The 23,282-nt window shown below is 29.7% G+C and overlaps 2 protein-coding genes across 2 annotated transcripts in view; both read left to right on the forward strand.

The window, feature by feature from the left end:
* The first annotated feature begins 994 nt into the window (after positions 1–994).
* Positions 995–15,000, forward strand: LOC113387660 (SUMO-activating enzyme subunit 2-like). The gene is given in 12 exon segments (XM_026625019.1): positions 995–1,039; positions 1,041–1,139; positions 1,201–1,355; positions 1,674–1,821; positions 2,259–2,398; positions 4,302–4,413; positions 4,491–4,659; positions 6,430–6,663; positions 10,092–10,259; positions 10,324–10,577; positions 13,634–13,793; positions 14,625–15,000. Coding segments are annotated over 12 exon segments (1,899 nt in total). The 3' UTR covers positions 14,840–15,000.
* Positions 15,001–17,224: 2,224 nt separating this feature from the next.
* LOC113387853 (GTPase-activating protein and VPS9 domain-containing protein 1-like) overlaps positions 17,225–23,282 on the forward strand; it is a 30,664-nt gene continuing 24,606 nt past the window's right edge. The window contains 5 exon segments of the mRNA XM_026625235.1: positions 17,225–17,776; positions 18,247–18,479; positions 20,140–20,307; positions 20,372–20,567; positions 22,470–22,676. Of these exon segments, the coding sequence (XP_026481020.1) occupies positions 17,501–17,776; positions 18,247–18,479; positions 20,140–20,307; positions 20,372–20,567; positions 22,470–22,676 (1,080 nt within the window). The 5' untranslated portion in view covers positions 17,225–17,500.

The following is a 23,282-nucleotide window of genomic DNA, read 5'->3' on the forward strand; positions in this document are numbered from 1 at the left end:
TTTTTTCGAACAATAAGGTAAGGTTTTTTATCGATAAAACAGTACTTTCAAAATCGTCGGCAAAAAAAAGTTTAGCACACACATATATATGTATATACACACACATAAATCGGAAACATTTTTTCGTCGACGATTTTGAGAGCACGGATCAACCGATTTGAATGATTCAAAAAACATTTGACCCCTCTTGATAAGAAGACGTCCTAATTAGTTTTTGGCAAAGGCAGTTTCTACCTTTTAAGAGATAAGAATTAAAAAGTGAAAAAATGGCAATTCAATTTTTGATTTGATTTCCGAATATTTCAAAAAACATTTAAAATTGACCAATTTTTGGAAGGCAGGTCTAGCGATTTTGGAGATCCAAAAAAATGTTAATTAGTTGTGCATGATATTGTGCCTAAAGGCAAATTGCTGGAATTTTTTTCTTGAAATATATTTGCATATTTAAAAAAATAATAATTTAGAAAATTTCGAGGTTATTTGAAATTTAAAAAAAAAATTAAATTATCTTAAAAAAAATATTTTTTTAATCATTCTAATCGGGTTATTATTACTGTCAAAAACTATATTTTGCCTTCTGTACCTCCAAAATGACTAAACCTGCCTTTCGCAAGAACAAAAACAAAGATTTCTAATTTTTAAAGTTTACTTATTTGGTTCAGACAAATTTCCTCAACTTGTAATAAACGACCTAAATGCTTATATATATATATATATATATATATATATATATATATATTTATGTATGTATATATATTTATTTATTTTATTTTATTTTCAAATTAACAGTTTCGACATTCCATAGACACACAATCCGCAATTTCCTCAAAGAGTCTCCTATCTATACACACGACTTCGCCCTCTATGCTCACAACAAGTTCTTGTTTTGATGTTTGTTAAAATTAGTCATAAATTTTAGGTTACTGTTATAAAAATTATGATATTTTAACATATCTGTGAAAAATAACAACTAAAACTAAATCTACTTACTACCATGGCTGCTAGCATTAAAGGCATCTTTGAAGAAAACCTTCAGAATTTCTATTTTAAATTCAAAAATCTTCTTGGTAGGAGCCGGCGGGATCGGCTGCGAAATTTTGAAGAATTTGGTTCTTTCTGGATTTAAGGACATCGAAATAGTAAGGGAGAAATGAAATATATTATTAGTATGATTGTTTTAATGTTTTGTTGTGTTTTTAGATTGATTTGGATACAATTGATGTCAGTAATTTGAACAGACAGTTCTTGTTTCATAAAGAACATGTTGGGAAATCCAAGGCTGAAGTTGCGAAAGAGAGTGCTCTCAAGTTTAATCCTAATGTTAATATTAAAGCTTACCACGACAGTATTACTAGGTAAAATATAAAATATATTTTGATATGTATGGTATGTGTTTATGTATGACTCATCGATACAATGACTTCGATAGCAAATGCTTTTTGGATGTATCGAAATATCTTTGAGTTAATCTCTTTGTGTTTTAGTCACTTAATTGTTTTCAAAAGACTAATTTTGTAAAATTAAGCTTTAATTGTAAATTCCATTAGTTTTTTAATAACTTCATTAAGACATGTTATAACAAAATTAATTCTAATAATCAATAGTTTATTTTAAGAGTAATTTATGCTATAGAATGTTTAAATCTAATTTGTGATTACTTTCTATATTTACAGTTCTGAATATGGTGTCAACTTCTTCAAACGCTTCACTCTAATTATGAATGCTTTGGACAACAAGGCCGCAAGAAATCATGTAAACAGATTATGTTTAGCTGCTGATCTGCCTTTGATCGAGAGCGGTACTGCTGGTTATTCTGGACAGGTAACTAAAAAGTATATTTGCTATTATTATTAACTATAATAAAAAAAACTCATGCGCTTTGAAAATTATGAGCTCCTAAGAACAACCAAATTTTGATTATTGTAACCATAACCATAAATAACATTTCTAGGACCACATTTAATTATAATGACCCAATTGCCCCAAGTTTTTAAGAATTAAGACTTTTTTTTTGAACTATGAACTTGAAATTTTCAAAATTCATTGACTTTTAAAGAGCGTTCTTTACTAATTTAAATAAGACTAGATCGAAGTAAAGTCCTTAAAAAGCAATTAAGCAAGTTTTACTATCTCATTTTACTCAAAATCAATTTGAATGTTTTTTATTCACACAAACTCAATGAGCTAGATAAAATTATTTAAGCTTAATTTAAATTAGTTATATTTATATTTATTATCATGTTCACTTTTATTTCAAGGTTGAGATGATCAAGAAAGGCTTATCACAATGTTATGAATGCTTGCCGAAAGCGACTCAAAAATCATTTCCAGGCTGCACAATTAGAAATACACCTTCAGAACCGATTCATTGTATTGTTTGGGCCAAACATTTATTCAAGTGAGTAAAAATTTAAATTGTAAGTTAACAATCATGATTATTAACTCTTCTAATACATTTTTGGATAGTTTACAACATTTTCAGACAGTAGTAACATTTTTAGGGGTTTTATAACATTTTTGAACAGTTCACAATATTTTCATAACATTTTATAACATTTTTGGACCGTTTACAGCTTTTCTAGACCGTTTACAACATTTGTAGGAGGTTCATAATATTTCTGAACAGTTCCTAACATTTCTGGGTGGTTTACAATATTTTTTGATAGTTTATAATATTTCTGGGGGGTTCACAACATTTTTGGACCGTTTGCAACATTTTTTTGGGAGTCCACAACATTTTCAGGCAGTCCATAACATTTGTGAATGGTTTGCAACATTTATGGACGGTTTGCAATGTTTTTCAGCAGTTTATAATATTTTTGGACTGTTTGCAACATTTACGGACGGCTTACAATATTTTTAGGAACCTTGTGATATTTTTGGACAGTTCACAATATTTTCAAACAGTTTGCAACATTTCTAAACTATTTATAACAAACTAAGGCGGTTCATAATATTTTTGGACAGTTTCTAACATTTCTGGATGGTTTGCAACATTTCTGGACGGTTTGCAACATTTCTGGACGGTTTGCAACATTTCTGTACTTTTTTGAACCGTTTGCAACTTTTTTGGACAGCCCACAACATTTTTAGGCATTTTACAACATTTCTGGACGGTTTACAACATTTTTGAATAGTCTACGACATTTTTTAACAATTTGCAACATTTCTGGATGGTTTACAACATTTTGGAACAGACCACAACATTTTTAAACGATTTGCAAACATTTCTGGATGGTTTACAACATTTTTAAACGGTTTGCAACATTTTTAGGCCGTTTGCAACATTTTTGTGATTTGAAACATTTTTAGGCGATTTGGAACATTATGGTCGTTTGCTACAGTTTAAGGCGATTTGGAACATTTTTTCGTCGTTTGCAACATTTTAAGGCGATTTGGAACATTTTTATGTCGTTTGGAACATTTTAAGGCGATTTGGAACATTTTTAAACGATTTGCAAACATTTCTCATTTTTTATTTATAATATTTTTGGATGTATTATAACATTTTCCAACAGTGCAACATTTTTGGACCTTCTACAGCATTTCTGGACATTCTGCAACATTTCTGGAGAATTTGCAACATTTTTGAACAGTCCACAACATTTTTAGGCCGTTTGCAACATTGTTTGGCGATTTGGAACATGTTTAAATGATTTCCATTATTTTTAAAGGATTTGCAAACATTTCTGGACTATTTTGCAATATTTTTAGATTTATAATATTTTTGGATGCGTTCTCTGGACGGTCTGCAACATTTCTGGCCCTTTTGCAACATTTCTGGCCCTTTTGCAACATTTCTGGCCCTTTTGCAACATTTCTGGCCCTTTTGCAACATTTCTGGACCTTTTGCAACTTTTCTAGACGGTCTGCAACATTTCTGGACCTTCCGCAACATTTCTGGATCTTCTGCAACATTTTTAGATCGTCTTTAACATTATCATTAGATCGTCCTCAATATTTTTAGATATTTTATAACCTTTTTAGATAATTTACAACCTTGCTTTTAGAATTTTAGATTTTAGATAAATCATCTACAGCATATTTGGACTGCCACATTTTTAGACTGCTTACATAATATTCAGACAATTTACAACATTCGTGGATAATTTACAACGTGAAAAAATATTATTCCCACTTTTCAGCTTAGTTTTTTATCTATTTAAATTAAATTAAAAGAGTATTGCATTTTTCTAATATAAATTAAATTATACAAGAAACTAAATTTATTTGCAAAATCTTATGATATTAAAAATTATAATTAATTTAAATAATTTCGTTCTATTTTATTTCATTTTCAGTCAACTATTTGGCGAAACCGATGACGATGAAGAAGTCTCACCAGACACTGCCGATCCTGAAGCAGCAGGAGACGCTAGCGAAAAAGCACTTGCTGATGAATTTTCAGAAAAGGTTGGTGAAGAGATTATTGTGTCACAAATTAAAAATCTAAATTATGTTGCTTTTTACAAACAACAATTATTTTTCAGGGTAACATTGATCGTGTAAGCACAAGGCAGTGGGCTGAGTCTTGCAACTACGAAAGTCAAAAGCTGTTTACTAAATTCTTTCATGATGATATCGAGTATTTATTGAGTATGAAGAATCTGTGGAAGGAGAGACGCCCACCTGTGCCACAGATGTGGACCGAACCCATGGGTAAATAAATAGATAAATATATAAATGTATATATATATATATATATATATATATATATATATATATATATATATATATACTAGCTGACCCGGAAAACGTTGTTTTGCTAAGTAAGGTATATACTAAACAATTTCTAGAGAATCAAAAATATTAATACTTTAAGTGCATAAGGATGTGTTGTTTGAATGATATATACAATGAGGTATTATAAAAACAATAAACCCCATCAGTTTGTCTATATTTTGTCAATACAATCAAACTGGAAGTTTTATACACATTCTATAGAAAACATGGTATAATCCAATTCAAGTCTTTTTTGGTCCTCCGAATTATTGATTACGTTTCAAGTTTTTCAGATTCTTTTTGGATTCTGCATTTTGTGTATAATTGTAAATAATACTACTGAGCTTAAACAAAATTTTCAAATTTCTGCGAGGAGAGATAGAAAATGAATTAAGTATTTCTTCTTTAATCTGCTTTTTGAAAAGTTTCAAGTAACATTCGATGAATAAAAGTAAATTTAATAAAAAGTATATATATGTAAGGCAGGGCGGGGGCACAAAGGTCCAATTTGACTTTGAGAAATATTAATTATATTATAAAAATCAAACCAATTATATTACAACAAATAACACATTTCAAACGAACGATTATCTGACTACGTTCAGTAAAACTGCCAGCTACTTTGTCATTGTAGAAATGTACTTTTTTGATATCTTTCAAAAATTTGTTATCTAGACCTTTTTACCCTATAGGCGGGGTAACTTGAAACGGCCAGGTGGCAAACAGGTTCAAAGTCTTATTTTAATTTTAAAGGTATTTTACAAATAATTACACTTTTAACTAATGCTAAAAAAACTACCAATGGAAGAAAATACTTTTATTATGGATTTTCAAAGATTACCGTTTATCTCCCGATAGCAAAGTCATAAGAATCGAGGTTATAGCTGTTTATACATCTTTTTCCCTCTACTTTCAAATATTGTTGTTAAACAATGCTTAACTTTACTGTTTTTTCACACATCGGTGGTGGACCTTTTTAACCCCGGACCTTCATATATTACTATCTATTTTTTGATAAATTCTGGGAAATTATAACTGAAGAAAAATGTCATTCGGCAAAATATCCCTTTGATCGATACCAAATTTAGGTTCTGAATTTAAATAACATAAACAAAAAATAATATAATCAGGAAAATGTTTTATAAATACCACTGAATATATAATTATACAAATGAGATCTTTCAGAGCACCGTGTTTGAGAAAAATATGCCAAAAAGTGCATTTTCATATTAACATTTCAAAAAAGTTGATATTTTGAGTTTCTAGTAACACTTGCGGCCAGTTTAATAACGTTTTTGTGTATAAATATAACTATGAACAAAAGTACTTACTACAATTTAATCATAATTAAATAATATTTACGTAAAACATCAAACATCATTTAGTAATATTTAATACATTTGACGTATTAGCCCACCGTCCATTGTTTTATTCCAATAACGCTTCTACAAAAATGTTCAAATTAAAAGTGTAAAGTTTTTACGCGATTTTGAAATAATATCTCACCTTTCCCACAACCTACTGATTAGCACGAACTTTTCAAGACAAAAACTGGCCAAATCGGCTCAGCCGTTTTCGAGTTTTAGCGGATCTCATGTTATCGAGAGCTCCATTTTTATATATAAGAAGATATATATACATTACAATTTTTATTTATTTTAAAACTTATTTTTATTGTAGTGTATATATTATATCTATCTCTTTCAGATTCAGAGATGAAAGACGACGCAGTAACCCGTGAACAAAGAAATCTTTCCCTAGCAGAATGGTGTTGTGTTTTCAAAATGAGCGTCATGAGTTTGTTCAAACAGTTGGAAGAAAAGAAGACCACTCTCGTTTGGGATAAAGACGATCAGGCTGCCATGGACTTTGTTGCTGCCTGTGCCAATATTCGGTCTTACTGTTTTGGTATTGAACAGAAATCGAGATTTGAAGTAAAATGTAAGTTGGATAAAAAAAGCAATAGAAATAGATTTTTTTTGTTAAAAATTATTAGGGGCATTTTGTCATAAAATTAGCGATATGTGTAAATAATCGACAAATAATTTGTTCCATTTATAATCTACTTGGCCTCCTGTTTACCTGTCTACTTTTATACCTGCCTACTAAGGTGGTCCTTAATATGGACATTTTCATTTTTTTCCTCCTAGGTACTCAAATGGTTTCAAATTAATAAAAAAAAATCTCTAAAAGTTTCAGCTTTTAATATTAATATGTAGATAGTCCGTAATTCAATTAAAAGTTTCGTGTATTTATTATTAATATATGTCATTAAGTAAATTCTTCCGCCATCTGTTTTAAATTCTTCCAACAATATTTTTAGGCAGTTTCTTACATTTTTAGACGGTGTACAACATTTTTGGACTTTTCATAACATTCTTAAGCGATTAATAATATTTTTAGACGGAGTTATAATATTTCTGGATAGTTCACAACATTTTTTTAGGTAGTTTCCTACATTTTTGGCCGGTTTACAACATTCCTGGACGATTTACAACATTTTTAGGCAGTTTCTTACATTTTTGGCCGGTTTACTGCATTTCTGGACAATTTACAACATTTTTAGGCAGTTTCTTACATTTTTGGCCGGTTTACTACATGTTTGGACAATCTACAACATTTCTGGACAATTTACAACATTTTTAGGCATTATCTTACATTTTTGGCAGGTTTACAAGTTTTCTGGATGATTTACAACATTTTTAGGCAGTTTCTTACATTTTTGGCCGGTTTACTACATTCTTGGACAATCTACAACATTTCTGGACAATTTACAACATTTTTAGGCATTATCTTACATTTTTGGCAGGTTTACAAGATTTCTGGATGATTTACAACATTTTTAGGCAGTTTCTTACATTCTTGGCCGATTTACTACATTTTTGGACAATTTCAAACATTTGTAGGTAGTTTCTTACATTTTTGGCCGGTTTACTACATTCTGGACATTTTACAACAGTTTTAGGCAGTTCCCTACATTTTTTACCGGTTTGCAACATTTCTGGACGATTTACAACATTTTTAAGCAGTATTTTACATTTGTTACCGGTTCACAACATTTTTTGGCGTCTTATAACATTTTTAGGCGGTTTATAATATTTTTGAACGGTTTGCAATATTTCTGGACGGTTTGTAACATTTTTAAACGATTTATAATATTTCTGGACAGTTTATAACAGTTTTGGACAGTATATAGCATTTTTATGCAGTCTACAACATTTCTGGCCGGTTTGCAACATTTTTGGACGATTTACAACATTTTTAGGCAGTTTCTTACATTTTTGGCCGTTTTACAACATTTCTGGACGTTTTATAACATTTTAGGCGGTTTAGAATATTTCTGGACAGTTTACAACATTCCAGGACGATTTACAACATTTTTAGGCTGTTTCTTACATTTTTGGCCGGTTTATTACATATCTGGACAATTTACAACATTTTTAGGCAGTTCCTTACATTTTTGGCTAGTTTATAATATTCCTGGACGGTTTACAAGATTTTTAGGCAGTTTCTTATATTTTTAGCCGGTTTACAACATTCCTGGACGATTTATAACCTTTTTAGGCAGTTTTCTTACATTTTTGACCGGTTTGCAACATTTCTGGACGTTTAACATTTTAGGCGGTTTGGAATATTTCTGGACAGTTTACAACATTCCTGGACGGTTTACAATATTTTTAGGCTGTTTCTTATATTTTTGGCCGGTTTATTACATTTCTGGACAATTTACAACATTTTTAGGCAGTTCCTTACATTTTTGGCTAGTTTATAATATTCCTGGACGGTTTACAAGATTTTTAGGCAGTTTCTTATATTTTTAGCCGGTTTACAACATTCCTGGACGATTTATAACCTTTTTAGGCAGTTTTCTTACATTTTTGACCGGTTTGCAACATTTCTGGACGTTTTATAACATTTTAGGCGGTTTGGAATATTTCTGGACAGTTTACAACATTCCAGGACGATTTACAATATTTTTAGGCTGTTTCTTACATTTTTGGCCGGTTTATTACATTTCTGGACAATTTACAACATTTTTAGGCAGTCCCTTACATTTTGGATAGTTTATAACATTTTTGGACAATATACAGCATTTTTAGGCGGCCTACAACATTTCTGGACGGTTTATAGTATTTTTTGACGATTTGCAACATTTTTAAGCGATTTATAATATTTCTGGATAGTTTCTTACATTTTTGGACGTTTTATCATTTTATTGGACGTCTTATAACATTTTTAGGCGGTTCATAACATTTTTAGGCGGTTTATAATATTTTTGGACAAATTCTTACATTTTTGGACGTTTTGCAACATTTTTAAGCGCTATATAAAATTTCTGGACAGTTTATAATATTTTTTGGCAGTATACAGCATTTTTTGGCAATCTTCAATATTTCTGATTTATAATATATTTGGACGATTCGCAACATTTCTAGACTATTTGAAACATTTTTATGCACTTCATAACATCAATAATAGCGTCAACTCTATCCGAATGACGTCATCGACCAATGACGAATCAGAATTCAGTCAGACGTAACCAACTTCCGTCCTATTGTCAGTTTCATATCATAGAATTACTCCCTAGTCGCGCCTAAGGAAGTTTTACTTCAAAATAACTGAAAAATGCCCAAAACACTTGGTAATACTTAAATACATATAATTTTCAAAATGAGTGCAATAATTTTATTTTAAATTGAGTTCTGGGACACCCTGTTTACTATTACTATTACTGGAATTGCTGGTACTTCCCGTACCGTAAATATGAAAGCGCGTAAGCGCCGCGTAGTCGTCTAACGTGTAAACATTGGTACAGAACCCATATAAATATACACAAAATTGTACTTATTATTAATCTTTATAAAATATCTGATGATATGATGTACATATGTCTAATGTTCATTTTTGACCGCCAAATGGCATCATTCTTTAATTTTTATTGGATCTCCGGAGACGCTGGACCTGCCTTTACAAAAATTGTACCAGTTCATTTTGTCAATACAAGTAAAATGATTTTTGAATTATTTAAAGCGGGCGCTCCGTTTTCTGAAAAACTGAAATACTATTTTTGATACTTTTTGCCCCGTATCTCCGAAACGGCCTTTGCCTTTGCCAAAAACTAATCAGTACGCCTCCTTATCAATAGTAATCGAATGTTTTTTGAATTAATCAAATCGGTTGATCCATGTCGACGAAAATTTGTATCCGCACACATGCACACACATACATCCATTTTTTTCCAAGGTATGCCAAAATGTTAAGAAACCTCTGAAACGTAAAGATATATAAAAAATTTCATTTTCGATTTTTTTGCGATTACTGTAACTTACCCTACGGGAAGTTAATAAATAATTGGTGTTATCTTTCAGCTATGGCTGGTAATATAATTCCCGCGATTGCCACTACAAATGCAATCGTTGCTGGAATTGCCGTTATGCACGCTTTTAAAATCCTGCAAGACAAAATCAAAGAGTGCTCCACTGTGTATGTACGTCTTACAGAGAATCCACAAAAGCAAATACTGGTACCGGAGAAATGTAAGTCACAAAAAAATTATCCTTTTACCATTTCTATTATACTAATCTTGTGTCTTTTATCCAGTTCTCAATCCTCCAAACCCTAAATGCTACGTTTGTAGTCCAAAGCCTGAAGTAAATCTAATGCTCGATGTGAACAAGATGACTGTTAAAGAATTGGAAGAAAACGTTTTGAAGAAGTCGTTGAACATGATTGCACCTGATGTCATTTGCCAATCTAAACAGTTGGTTATCATATCTTCCGAAGAAGGGGAGACTGAGTGCAACAATGATAAGAAATTGGCAGAATTGGGAATTGTTGATGGAAGCATGTTACAAGTAAGATAATTAGATTCTCTCCTGTCTCGTGATATGAATATTTTTGAAGTAAAACTTCTTTAGGCGCGATATGGGTGTAAAGTAATCGCTTGCATGATTCGCGCTTACGACGCTATTAACACTATTCCTACCGACATTTTATGTTTACTATTCCTACCGCGACCGGTCAAATGACCGGCCATACAAAATCTATATTTTTCAGTATTGAATGAAAAGTTAATGCTAGTTTAAGAGTTTATAAATACAAATACAAAATATTTTTTTTATTTTAGAATGCAAAATATATTTTTTAATCTGTTTTATCCAATTTTTTACAATTGTTGTCTTAGAGTGTATTTTCTGCACACGCATTTTTTACGTTTTTAGCCCATTTTGTTCGCTCTATCATCCTTCTAAAATATGATCTGAAATATTTTCTTTTAGGAAATCTGTTTTGTACTTTTACTTAGTTTTTTTTCTGAATTCTTGTTGGAACTATACGGCAAGTTAATTGGAATAGAAAATTCCTGCCTTGTACATCATCTTTTTGTAATTTTTTGATGTGAAAACAATGGATTTATCCTGAATAAATACAAAATAATGTAAATTCTTGATAAATTCTCTCTAAAATTCATATTTTACCGAATGATTTCTGACTACTTTATGAATGACATCTACACCAAACACGACGCGAATACCAATTGAATTGACTCCCGTATTAGTGTAATTTTTTCAACATATGCGTATGTAAGTGAAAATTAAAATCTTCTTTCTTAGCTTCCAAAACTGTAAATATTATTTGAGTCCTTGATTTTTAGTTCTACCAGTATTTGTAGCTGTTATATTGCTTCAATTGTACCTACCATCACAGTTTTTCTTTACTAAAAGTTTAGCTATAAGTAGGATGGTAAAAACGTTTGAAATTTTTACATCGTACTAGCGATTTTGATAATACGGTTTCATTGGTTATAAATCTTCAAAGAAATTCTCAGTTTTCTACGTATACTGGATGGTTATCAAAATTTTATACCCCATTTGTGCGATTTGCTGGGCATAATTAAATTTACATCATATATTGAAAAGTTACTAAAATTTTGTACTATGTTTTTCTGAATATTATTGAACATGTGTTGAATAATTTTACACCTTACCTTTATTGAAAATATATGTTTGCCGATAGTAATACGTGATCTTTTACAACAATTTTGATTGCTGTCAATGTAGTTGAACCAATCTTTGGATTCAAAACAAAACCTATCAATTTGTTGTTTGGATTGCTTCGTAAAAATCTGTCTACACATAGGCATTGAGCAAAAATGAAAAAAAAAAAACCTTTTTATACCGTAGAAGTGCAATATTTATACGCCTTGCCTCATATGCGCAGCGTGCATACAGAATTGAAAAAAAAGGCATATAAATTTGCAGAAGGCAGAAATTCTTCTAAATTTACATTTTCTTATAAGTTCGATCATATTCTTAACAATTACTACAACAAATGCCGTCCGAACATCGTTTTTCGTACTATCGGTCAAATGACCGGTTGCGGTAGGTAAGACAGTATACAATTTTTTTTCCAAAAATAAAAATTGAAAAAACAAATTAACAATAAAATACGTATCATACTCATATATTAGGAAAAGTCATGAAGTTTGATGACGATTCAATTACGTTTGATATAAAAAATACTAATCGAAAAATCAAAAACGGTCTTTTGACTCGCAAGCGCAGCTATTGCAATTATTCGATCTAGTCTGCGAGCAAAACAAAAAATACATCAAATGTCAAATCATATGTCAAAAACAAAACAAAATGTGTCGACTTTCACTTGAGTTTTGTATTTAGCTCGTAGTCTCTAAACATTTTTTGAAGTAAAACTTCTTTAGACGCGACATGGGTTAGCAGTATAATTCGTGAGTTAATAAAAATGTCAGGATCGGAAGAATATTTTATCCCGTCCCCCATAAATAATTAATTGTAGTGCAAATGATCGCAAATAAATTATGAAACAAAGGAAAAATCTGCGCTGCGTAAGAAATGATAGCTTTGACAATGTATTTATGTTTCGTATGTGATCGACTTTGGCTTCAAAGTGACTTAAAAATATCAAATGATGCTCAAAAACAAATTCTTAATGATGTTTTTTGAATATTGATTTAAATAATCAGGTTGGATGTCAAACTTGTCGAAAGATATTAAATTCGGGTAAAATTCCTACTTTGTGTAAATTTAACGGGTTTGTATTTCCACCTATACCAAATTATCTACCTAAACTAGATACTGTATCTGAAAGATTAATTCCACCTAGGTTGTGTTTCATGCAAATTAGACGAGTGCGACATGCAAATGGACAATTTGGAATGTTTGGCCAAATTATAAATGTGCCTGTTGACATTAATAATATAGTTAATTTATTACCTCGTAATATTGACGATGATCATTGCATTAACGTTCATATAAAAAAGCAAATGATTCATAGACCAAGCTATGTGCAGGGCTTGATAAATAAAACAAATATAAAAGTATGGCTTCAATTTGATAGGCAAGACGGATATTACAGCTGTTCAAGGAATGAGATTATATCGTCAGCGAAAAAGTAAAAAAATACAAACAGTAAATGAATGTATGTTAATTTTAATTACATGAAGTTCTACAAACACAATTGTTACAGGATGAGTAAATTTGCAAAAACAATATTTGTTTAGGCGTTGTTTAACATAATCCATTGTGTGAATGAATATTATAGAATTTATTAATCAGCAATTACTTTAAAACGATCATGTCATATTTCAAGTACGACTTTGATTACATTATTGTTTGTAAATATTATACATATTTTTAATGTAATCATAAATATATAATTTATAATTTATCATTATATAAATGTGTATAATGATTGACGACACTAATAAATGTGTGCATCACGAGTGTTACCATATTACTAATAAACATTATTCAAAATTTTTAAATGATGTAATTATTTTTACTCAACTTAAATTTGCTACTTTATACAGTAGCAAATAAGTTTTACTTCAATCGCGTGTGATCCTTACGCGCACTCTTTTTTTTTTATTTTTCAGGTCGATGACTTCCTGCAAAATTATGAATTAAGTATAACGATACACCAATATGAACCAAAGAAGGACGAACCTGAATTTCAAGTATTATCAGATCCTTCTGTTTTAAAACCGAAAGAAAGTGCTGCTCCGGCAAACAATGGGAATGGAGATGAACCGTCCAGTAAGATAAAATACATTATAAATTATTATGTGTATATATATATATATATATATACATATATATACACCTAAGTCTGGTTTTACACGGTCTTTTTGTACACGGTTTTGATATAACACGGTTTGAAAATTGAATATTTTTAATTTTTTTACACGATTTTATTCCATTTAGCACGATTTAAAATTTAATGTACTTAATTTTTTTGTCAAATTTAATTTTTGCGAAGTATGTTCATATCACAAAAAAGTTTTTATGAAAGAAAAAAGTCTGAAACCATCGATAGTATCGATAGTTTGCGAACACTAGCTTAAAGATTTAAGTGAATTCCCTTTTAGCGCGTACAAACAATTTTTACTGGTCAAAGCAAATGTGAATAGCACTAATTTAGGGAAATTTCCTTTATGTGCATACAATAAAATTATTTTTTACCTTAAAAATTGAATAACCTATTCTTTTCGTTCACAACATAGTTTTTTAGTTCCTGAACTTGCCATACATTTAATTTATATTACTTTTAAGATTAGAGTGCATATCTTTTTTATCATTAATTACTATGCTTGTGAAAATAAGCATTATATTTTTGATTTAATAAAATAAACATGAATTCTTGTTCTTAAAAATTCTTGTTTTTCACCAATTTTAATAGGTTTTAGACATTAGGAACACATCACCCATTTTTGTATAAGATCAATGTCTTTTTTTACACGTTTTTTTTTTTACACGGCTTCTTCTGGAACCAATCTCCGTGTAAAAACAGACTTAGGTGTATATATATATATATATATATATATACATATATAATATTGTATTTATATTATAATTTTTTTCCTTCAGCTTCCTCTGGTCCTTCATCATCCAACAACCCCCAGGATGACGATGAAGATGATGTTTGTATCATCGAAGAATCTGATGCAGCACCTGATTCCACACAATCCCCGAATGCAAGGAAACGAGCCACTTTCGATGACTTGAACAACAGCAAAAGACGCAAGAGTGAAGTCACAGAGCAAAATGAAAGTGATGATGATATTATTATGCTAGATAATTAAGAATAAAAAGAACCTTGCTTTAAGTATCTAATATTTATAGGTATTTTATTGTTTATTATTAATTAATTATTAGTTTAATACGAAAATTTTTCATAATTTATAGGAGATTGTATGAAATAATCTCTCAGGAAAATATTGCTCGAGATATTAGTTGGTCATCACTGCCGAATGTATTTCATATATTTTTTTGACAATTGTATTAATTTTTTATTTTAACATATTTATATAAATACAATTGTAATATGGTTATTTCTACTAAATTGTTTTTATTTTAAACATAAAAAAAATAGAAATTTATATGCAAAAATACTAGAAATTAGCCATTTGTGTGGAGCAAAAATATATAGATAAATATTAACCTTTTTGCTTACAAGATAGTTCACCGTAGGAATGACACTGCTGTACAAGCCAGCAAGCTACCGAAGTATTTGTTCCACACAATTCTAGAAATAAGATTAAGATTCTCCAATCATTATCGATAAAAATGCATTTAAATACACAAATGCATTTAAAATTTGAAAAATTATATTTCTAAAGAACTAATTGAGAATTATAAACAATATAACTCGAAGTGTTAAATCTTGAAGCAAAAATTAATTCTTTAGATATGTCGTCTATATGCAACACTCGTACACACAGATCGACAGGCGGATGCCGTCTATAGACGACATAAAGAGTTATTAATAATAATCAATTCTTTTTTAGATTCATTCAGAATTTACATTGAATTTTATGAGAAGGAGTGAACGATGACCTGGGAGATATATTTTAAAGTAAGATTCTAAATTTTTAATATTTGTATTACTTACTGTATTTTTAATCAAACTTTTTTTCATTTTCATTATTTCACCATCTTTAAATAAGATGTATTAACTTCCCGTAGTGTAAGTTAATTTAATCGTCCAAAAATCGATATTGAAAATTTTTACATATCTTCATGTTTCAAATGTTTCTGAACCTTTTACTGGCGTACCTCAAAAAATTGCATGTGTGGTGTGTGTGTGTGGATACAATTATTCGTTCACGTTTTCGGGCGCAACCGATTTGAATGATTCAAAAAGCATTCGATTCCTATTGATAGGGAGATGTGCTGATTAGTTTTTGGCAAAGACAGGTCCAGTCGTTTCGGAGATACGGAGCAGCAAAGAGTGCAGAAAATAGAAATCGAGTTTTTGCGAGAACGAAGCATCCAATTTGGATGATCCAAAAAGCATTCAATTTGTAATGATTAGGAGAAGTGGTGATTAGTTTTTGGCAAAGGCAGGTTCAGCCGTTTCAAAACTACAGAGCTAAATGTGCAAAAAATGGCAGTTTTTGAGAGAACTAAGCGTCCGATTTGAATGGCTCAAAGAACTTTCTGCTACTTTTAACTAAATAATGGCTTTTGGAAAAAAAATTCTTTGTTTCAATTTTTTTGCTCAATTTTTTTTTTCGAAATATAATTTTTTTAAAAACAACGCAGTTTAATACAATAAAATATGTAATGTGTAATAATATATTCGCAAATTGTAAAACAAATATTTTAATCTATAAATTATATTAATAATAAAAACAATATAATCCATAACATATTTACCAAATTTGCACAGCCAAGTTTGTGAATGTTATTACTTCCGCATATATATACATACCGATTGTGAGTAATTATTACAAGATAAAATGCTTCAAATAATACTACTATCAATTTATAAACGTGATGTTTATATATTTTTATAATCTTTGCAGAATTTGTAAATCAAAACAAATACGTTCGTGTGTAAACAGATTTCGACATTGTCACATTTAAAAATGTTAGTCAACGCAATTACATAAAAGACATTGAAGAACATTACATATTTATTTTTAACACTTTTCGTGAATACGATTTGCAAACAAATTTATTTATTTGACCTAAATTTTAAAAAAATTCAAGTTATTTTTAAATAATAATAAAAACTCGTCGTCACTTAAAACTGTCAACTTGTGCAGGTTCAGTGTGAAGTTGGTAAAAGACACATATTATATAAAAGATTAACGTACAAAATTATTATATATTTATTTTTTATTAATACTTTTTGTGTTAAAATTAATTTATTTGATTTCAATTTTAAAAATTCAAGTTATTTTTAAATAATAATAAAAACTCGTCGTCACTTAAAACTGTCAGCTTGTGCAAGTTCAGTGTGAAGTTGGCATGTGAATATAAAAGACCACTTCATTTAAAAGACTAACAAACCAAATTATTATATATTTATTTTTAATAACACTTTTTGCGTTAAAATTTATTTATTTGATCTTAATTTCAAAAAATTCAAGTTATTTTTAATATCGTGATCATTTGAAACTGTCAACTGGTGTTAAGTGTGAAGTTGGCGTGTGAAGTGTTTTTATGTGCTGTCTAAATTCTGACGTTTGCTGTTGCTTCGTTATTTAGAAAATGTACAATAAATTTAATTAAACGTAATAAAACTCGCGAACGTTAAAAATGCAATAAACACATTACTTTTCAAACTTTCTACCAGCATTCGTCACGCCTTTATTAACATACCTATGAATCATAATTTAACACCTCCAAAAATCCGTAGCGTTCTAGGAAATGTCATGCAATACATAATTATAAGTGAATTTTAAATGTGTCTATTATTACCACTGTGATATTTAGCCCCTAAATCCTCGCTAGCAATGGATCTGAAAGATTTGATGATCTTAGCCAATAATTTGAGGCAGGAACGTTTGTTGGTGACCTCAGAGCAACAGGCTATACAGAATCTAAATGAATGTGTAGCTAAAGATTGTGTGCAGGTTCATCAATGTTCTTGGATTAAATGTCAACAGAGGATTAATTTGAATAAGTTGACAATTGCAAGATCCAGTTATAGTCCGGCTAATTGCTGTCAGAAGGCTAATGCTTTGGCCTCGACTAAGTTTGTGGAGGCACAGAAGGTCTTGAAATACCAGGTAATACAAGACACATGATAATAATAATAATGATATATATATATATATATATATATATATATATGTATATATATATATGTATATATATATATATATATATATATATATGTATATATATAATATGTATACACCCAAGTCTGTATTAACATGATACTCTGAAACAGTCTTGACAATTTATAGTCAAGTCTTTATAATTTTATAAAAATTCTATAGAATCCTTATGTTCATTGTTACATACATAAAATCAACGACAACAATCAATTATTTATATATATAACTTAAAAAAATGAAATTTCACATGCAATTTCATCATAATAATAAAAACAATATTCTGCGAATTAAAATATATGTAAAATCTCCTTGATGAAACGTTCGTTTTTTACTAGTTTTTCATTCAATCCACTTACAACATTATATTTGGTATTATAATACAAATATTTTTCAAATAATATTTTTAATTTTTTTCTTAGGATGTCCAATCCTACGGAGAATTCCTTCACTTTCTAAGATGCAATCCAGAGCTGATAGCAACCTGTCTGATAGCCGGAGACCAGGTTGCTCCTGATTTAGTACAATCAGTATGCTGCAGCTTGGTCACAGGATTATATGGAACCTGTCTTCTTACAGAAGACACCGAGTATGTCCTGCAAGTGCTCAAATGTCTTATGGAAATGCAGCTGATGCTGAGCGAGGATCCGAGAAGGTAATGATAGTGATAAAGGATATTATATATATATACTAGATGACACAACAGACGTTGTCTTGTACCCACGTCTACAATTTTTTATTACTACAATTAATACCCCATACTAATATTTACCGTTTAGCTAAAAATAATAATTATTGTTCTTTAAATTACTCTTCACACCAAAATGCATATACATTTATAATATGTGTGATGTTAAATGTAGAACTGCTTTAAATAAAATGATGAGTCTCAATGCCAACATTATATTGGAAATTGAAGTGTTTTAAACGGTATAACAAATTCAGAAAAAATTTAATATAATATATAGTATAGGCAGTAAAAGTACAATATTACTTTTGATTTTTTCACTCAAAATAATTGCTCCAATAATGTTCCCTATATTTTTTATAATTTTGTATCATATTTTAACTGGATTTTAGTAATTTATATATAATATCTAAATTACATTTTTGTTAGTAATAATTTAATATACATTTTTACCAGGGACGCTCCTGGGGTCCCCAGCGCCCCTATTATTTTATCTTTTTTAATAGTTTATTATTAAAATTATTATCATTAATTAATATTTGGCTTTTGAAACATTTTACTTATTTATTTTGGGCATTTTATGTGATTTATTCTATTGAGCAAATCATAGAGAGCAAAAAAATTCTAGCCTCGCATTATTAAACATAACCATAACATAACACTGGTACTTCGTGTTGGATTATTTCAATTTAATTTTTCATTATTTAAAATATCCAAAATTGCATTTTAAACTTCTTCTAATCGATATCGTATGAACTGAATTGTATGTATTCATTTTTACTTTCCCATTTGTTGTTTTAAAGTGAAATAATTAACGTATTTTAAAAATATTGTGCAAAGATTAGTAAAAGATGCAAAGAAATTATATATTGAAAATCAAAACTATATTGAAAATTTAATATCCGAATCTTGTGTTGGCGCTCCCTAAGGCGTGCGCTCGTATTTTTCTCATAATTAATATCCCTTAATTTCATATTTTAAGTGAATTAATTTGTTATATTTTTTCATATGTGTATAATTCAATCTGCCATACATATACTGTATATTATATTATTTTAATTTTTGGCACATCTCAGCTGCTTTTTGGCAATAATAATGTAGACATTTCATTTTTCTTATTCATAATTATGAATTTATTATATATATTGTCTAGGTTCATGAGTAAATTGAAATTTTTGGCAGATGATAGTTTTCATTCATTTTCAATGCAATGACATGTCGTTTTTTTCATTTATTTCTACAATATTGCATATACATCCCAGTACTTCATAATCACATACATCCTAGAAATTTTTTTTAACAAACTTCAGAAAGATTTATCAAAATCCGAATAATCGTTTAGGAGGAGTATACAGTGAGTGCATGAACTTTATATAATAGCAATAAAGCTCAAATTGATTCTATGTTTTAGTTAGAAAACGTTTGTTTGTGAAAAAGCAAAGGGCTGTTTTTAGGGGTTTTCCGGCAATTATTCGATTTCTCGTCGTAAGAACAATTCTTGGACTTCAACAAACATTTTAAAAAAAGAATTGGTCAAATTCGATTCATTTTTATATATAAGATATATATATATATGTATATATATATATATATATATATATATATATATAATATTTTTTTCTTTCAGGATGCTTAGAAATGGCTCGTGCGCCTTCTCCAGATTGTACCTCATGTTCCACGAAGTATTATTCTCTGCCAAATTATTTCTTTCGGCGTCTCTGAAAGAACCAGTTATGCAATTGTTGATGGAGGAAGAAATCTACTTAGATATGGATCCAGATTTAGCTTTAGGAAGGTCAGCAAATTAGTAACATGTAGCTGATTTAAGAGTATGTGATCATTTTTTTGTTGTTGTTCAGGAATCCCGATGATGAAATGTTGAAGAAATTAGGTAGAGAAGGTCACAGAAAATGGACTATAGATACTTTAGTAACGATTGTCAATCATTTTATCAAATCTTTGAGGGAGCATTGGATTTTGTTCCCGAATTGTATTGCTCGGTTGGTTCATCAGATGGTTGCAATGCTGAGGAAGCAGAATTTTGCAGACGAAAAGGTAGTAATACTTTTAGAAACTAGCTGTAAGTGGAATTCTGTCTTAAGGGGGGCGATACATGTAACAAGAAAAAAAAAATCGATTTTTTTTTTTTTCATAAATCGTTACAATAACATCTCAAAAATATGCCTGTAAATATTCAAAACAAAATTATCATTATTTATACAATAAAAACTTATTTAAGTGCCACGCCTCAACTCTTATCTGTTCTATGTGTCAAAACTTTAAACGCGTTTTTCTCGAAACGACATTTTTGAAATTTGCGGGCGTGATAACTCAAAAAGTTCTCAACCGATTCCAATGAAATTTTGCACACATCTACTTTACAGTAATAGCTTCTAGTTAAACCTCAAACATTCCAAAAAATGTTTCAAAAATTAACCCTTTTACCAAAAAAACCATTGAAAAAAAGGTGAAAAATCGAACTTTTTTTTTCTAAGGTGTGCCAATTTACGATTTTGTGACTTTTTTAATTTTTTTTTGGTTTAACTAGAAGATATATGTTTTATGAACACGTACAAACTAATTTTTTTAAATTCAGATCACCGTACGAAAAGTGAGAACGCCCGCAAATTGATGGCGTTTCCCGAGAGGGTCTTGGCAGATTTATTTTTACGGCAGCCATTTAAAAAGAAAAAAATAAAAAAAAAATTTTTTGTGTATTTTAATATATAATAAATAACCCTAAAAAAGTTCAAAAAGATTCAATCATTCCTTCCCAGTTTAAAAAGTCCTCAAAAAATGGTAAAAATTAAGGCGATTACATGTATCGCCCCCCTTAAGGCAATTAAGGCATCGTGCCTTAAGGCAAATTGCTGGAACTTCCCGTACCAAAAATTATTAATTTTTTAAAAACGATTGACATTTTTTAAAAAAATTTACTTCGAAAAAATAAGATTTTTGAGAAACTATAAATTGGACAAAAAATTACTTTTTTTTGAAAAAAAAATTATTTTCAAAAAAAATTTGACAATTTTTTTCAAAGCAATCGTACTGCTTTAACTGCATAGAGACAAAATGACAAAGCGCGTAAGCGCCGCGTCGCCGTCTAACGAATAAACATTGGTACGGAACCCATAGGAATGCAAACAAAATTTATACTTATTGTTAAAATCTCTATAAAATATCTGACAATTTGATGTGCATATGTGTAATGTTCATTTTTGACCGCCAAATGGCATATTTTTTTACTTTTTTCGTTAGATCTCCGAAACCGCTAGACCTGCCCTCATGAAAATTTGATCAATTCTTCATCCTGTCAATACAAGTCAAATGTTTTTTGAATTATTAAAATCGGACGCTCCGTTCTCTTAAAAACTGAGTTACCGTTTTCGGCACTTTTTGCCCCGTATCTTCGGAACGGCTAGACCTGCCTTCGCCAAAAACTAATCAGCACGTCTCCTTATCAATACGAATCGAATGTTTTTTGAATTATTAAAATCGGTTGATCCGTGTTCCCGAAATCGTCGACGAAAATTTGTATCCGCACATACATACACACACATACATACATACACACACACACACATACACACACACACACACACATACATACATCCATTTTTTCTAAGGTATGCCAAAATGTTAAGAAACCTCTGAAACGTAAAGATATATAAAAATTTTCATTTTCGATTTTTTTGCGATTACTATAACTTACCCTACGGGAAGTTAATAATGATTAATTGTTTGTAATATCATACTTGTCTCAAATAATTGTCACAAGATTGAAGATTTTTAAAATTTATAAAATAAATTGTTAACAGCAGTTCAAAAATTCGTTATAAAACGTTTTTTGTCTCTCCTGAAAAGTAGTAGTTTCTGAGATACGAGGTTGCGTCAGAAAACCATCGATATGTTGGTAATTAAATTTAGAATTCATCTCTATTTTTATTCTATTTCCAGATAAATGCCATGTGCACCGATTTGATTTTTACCCATCTGATATGTCCAGCAATAGTTTGTCCAGAGAGGTACTCGATTGTCGATGCACCAGTATCGGCAATTCAACAATTCAATTTGGTTCAAGTCGGCCAGATTATACAAATGTTGGCATTGGGGAAAAATGATGGAGAAGTTAAATATCGGGAGCTGTATTGCCATTTCGAAAAGGTAAAGGATAATTGAAATAGATAATGAAAATTGATTCTCTAATAAAATAAAAATGTTATGGTAATGCTATGTTGCGGGTGAATCTTTGTATGAATTGGAAGTAAATACTAGTGGCGTATGGCATTGTGCCTTAAAGCAAATTGCTGGAACTTCTCGTACCAAAAAATTAAATGTTTTAAAAAAAGTTAAATTTCTTTTTAAACTTTGAAAAATTAGATTTTTGAAATTTTACATTTTTGGAAAAAATTGACTTTGTAAAAATGTTTTTTTTATTTTGAAATATTTTGGAAGTTTTGAACTTTTTGAACTTTGAAAAAATTTGATTTTTGAGAAATTTTCCATTTTTGAAAAAAAATAACTTTTTGGAAAAAAACTTTCGAAAAAAATGCGATTTTTTATTTTGAAATATTTTGGAAATTTTAAACTTGTTTTTCAAAGCAAGCGTACTGCTTTAGCTGCGTGAAGATGAAAAAGCGCGTGAGCGTCGCATCGCCATCTAACGGACAAACGATATTGCGGAATCCATAAAAATATAAACAAAATTCATACTTATTATTCAAATCTCTATAAAATATCTGATAATTTGATGCGCATATATCTAATGAT

The sequence above is a fragment of the Ctenocephalides felis genome, unplaced genomic scaffold (assembly GCF_003426905.1).
Source record: "Ctenocephalides felis isolate EL2017-DRISC unplaced genomic scaffold, ASM342690v1 CF-g0.4_SCAFFOLD_03572, whole genome shotgun sequence".
In the NCBI taxonomy this organism is placed as follows: domain Eukaryota; kingdom Metazoa; phylum Arthropoda; class Insecta; order Siphonaptera; family Pulicidae; genus Ctenocephalides; species Ctenocephalides felis.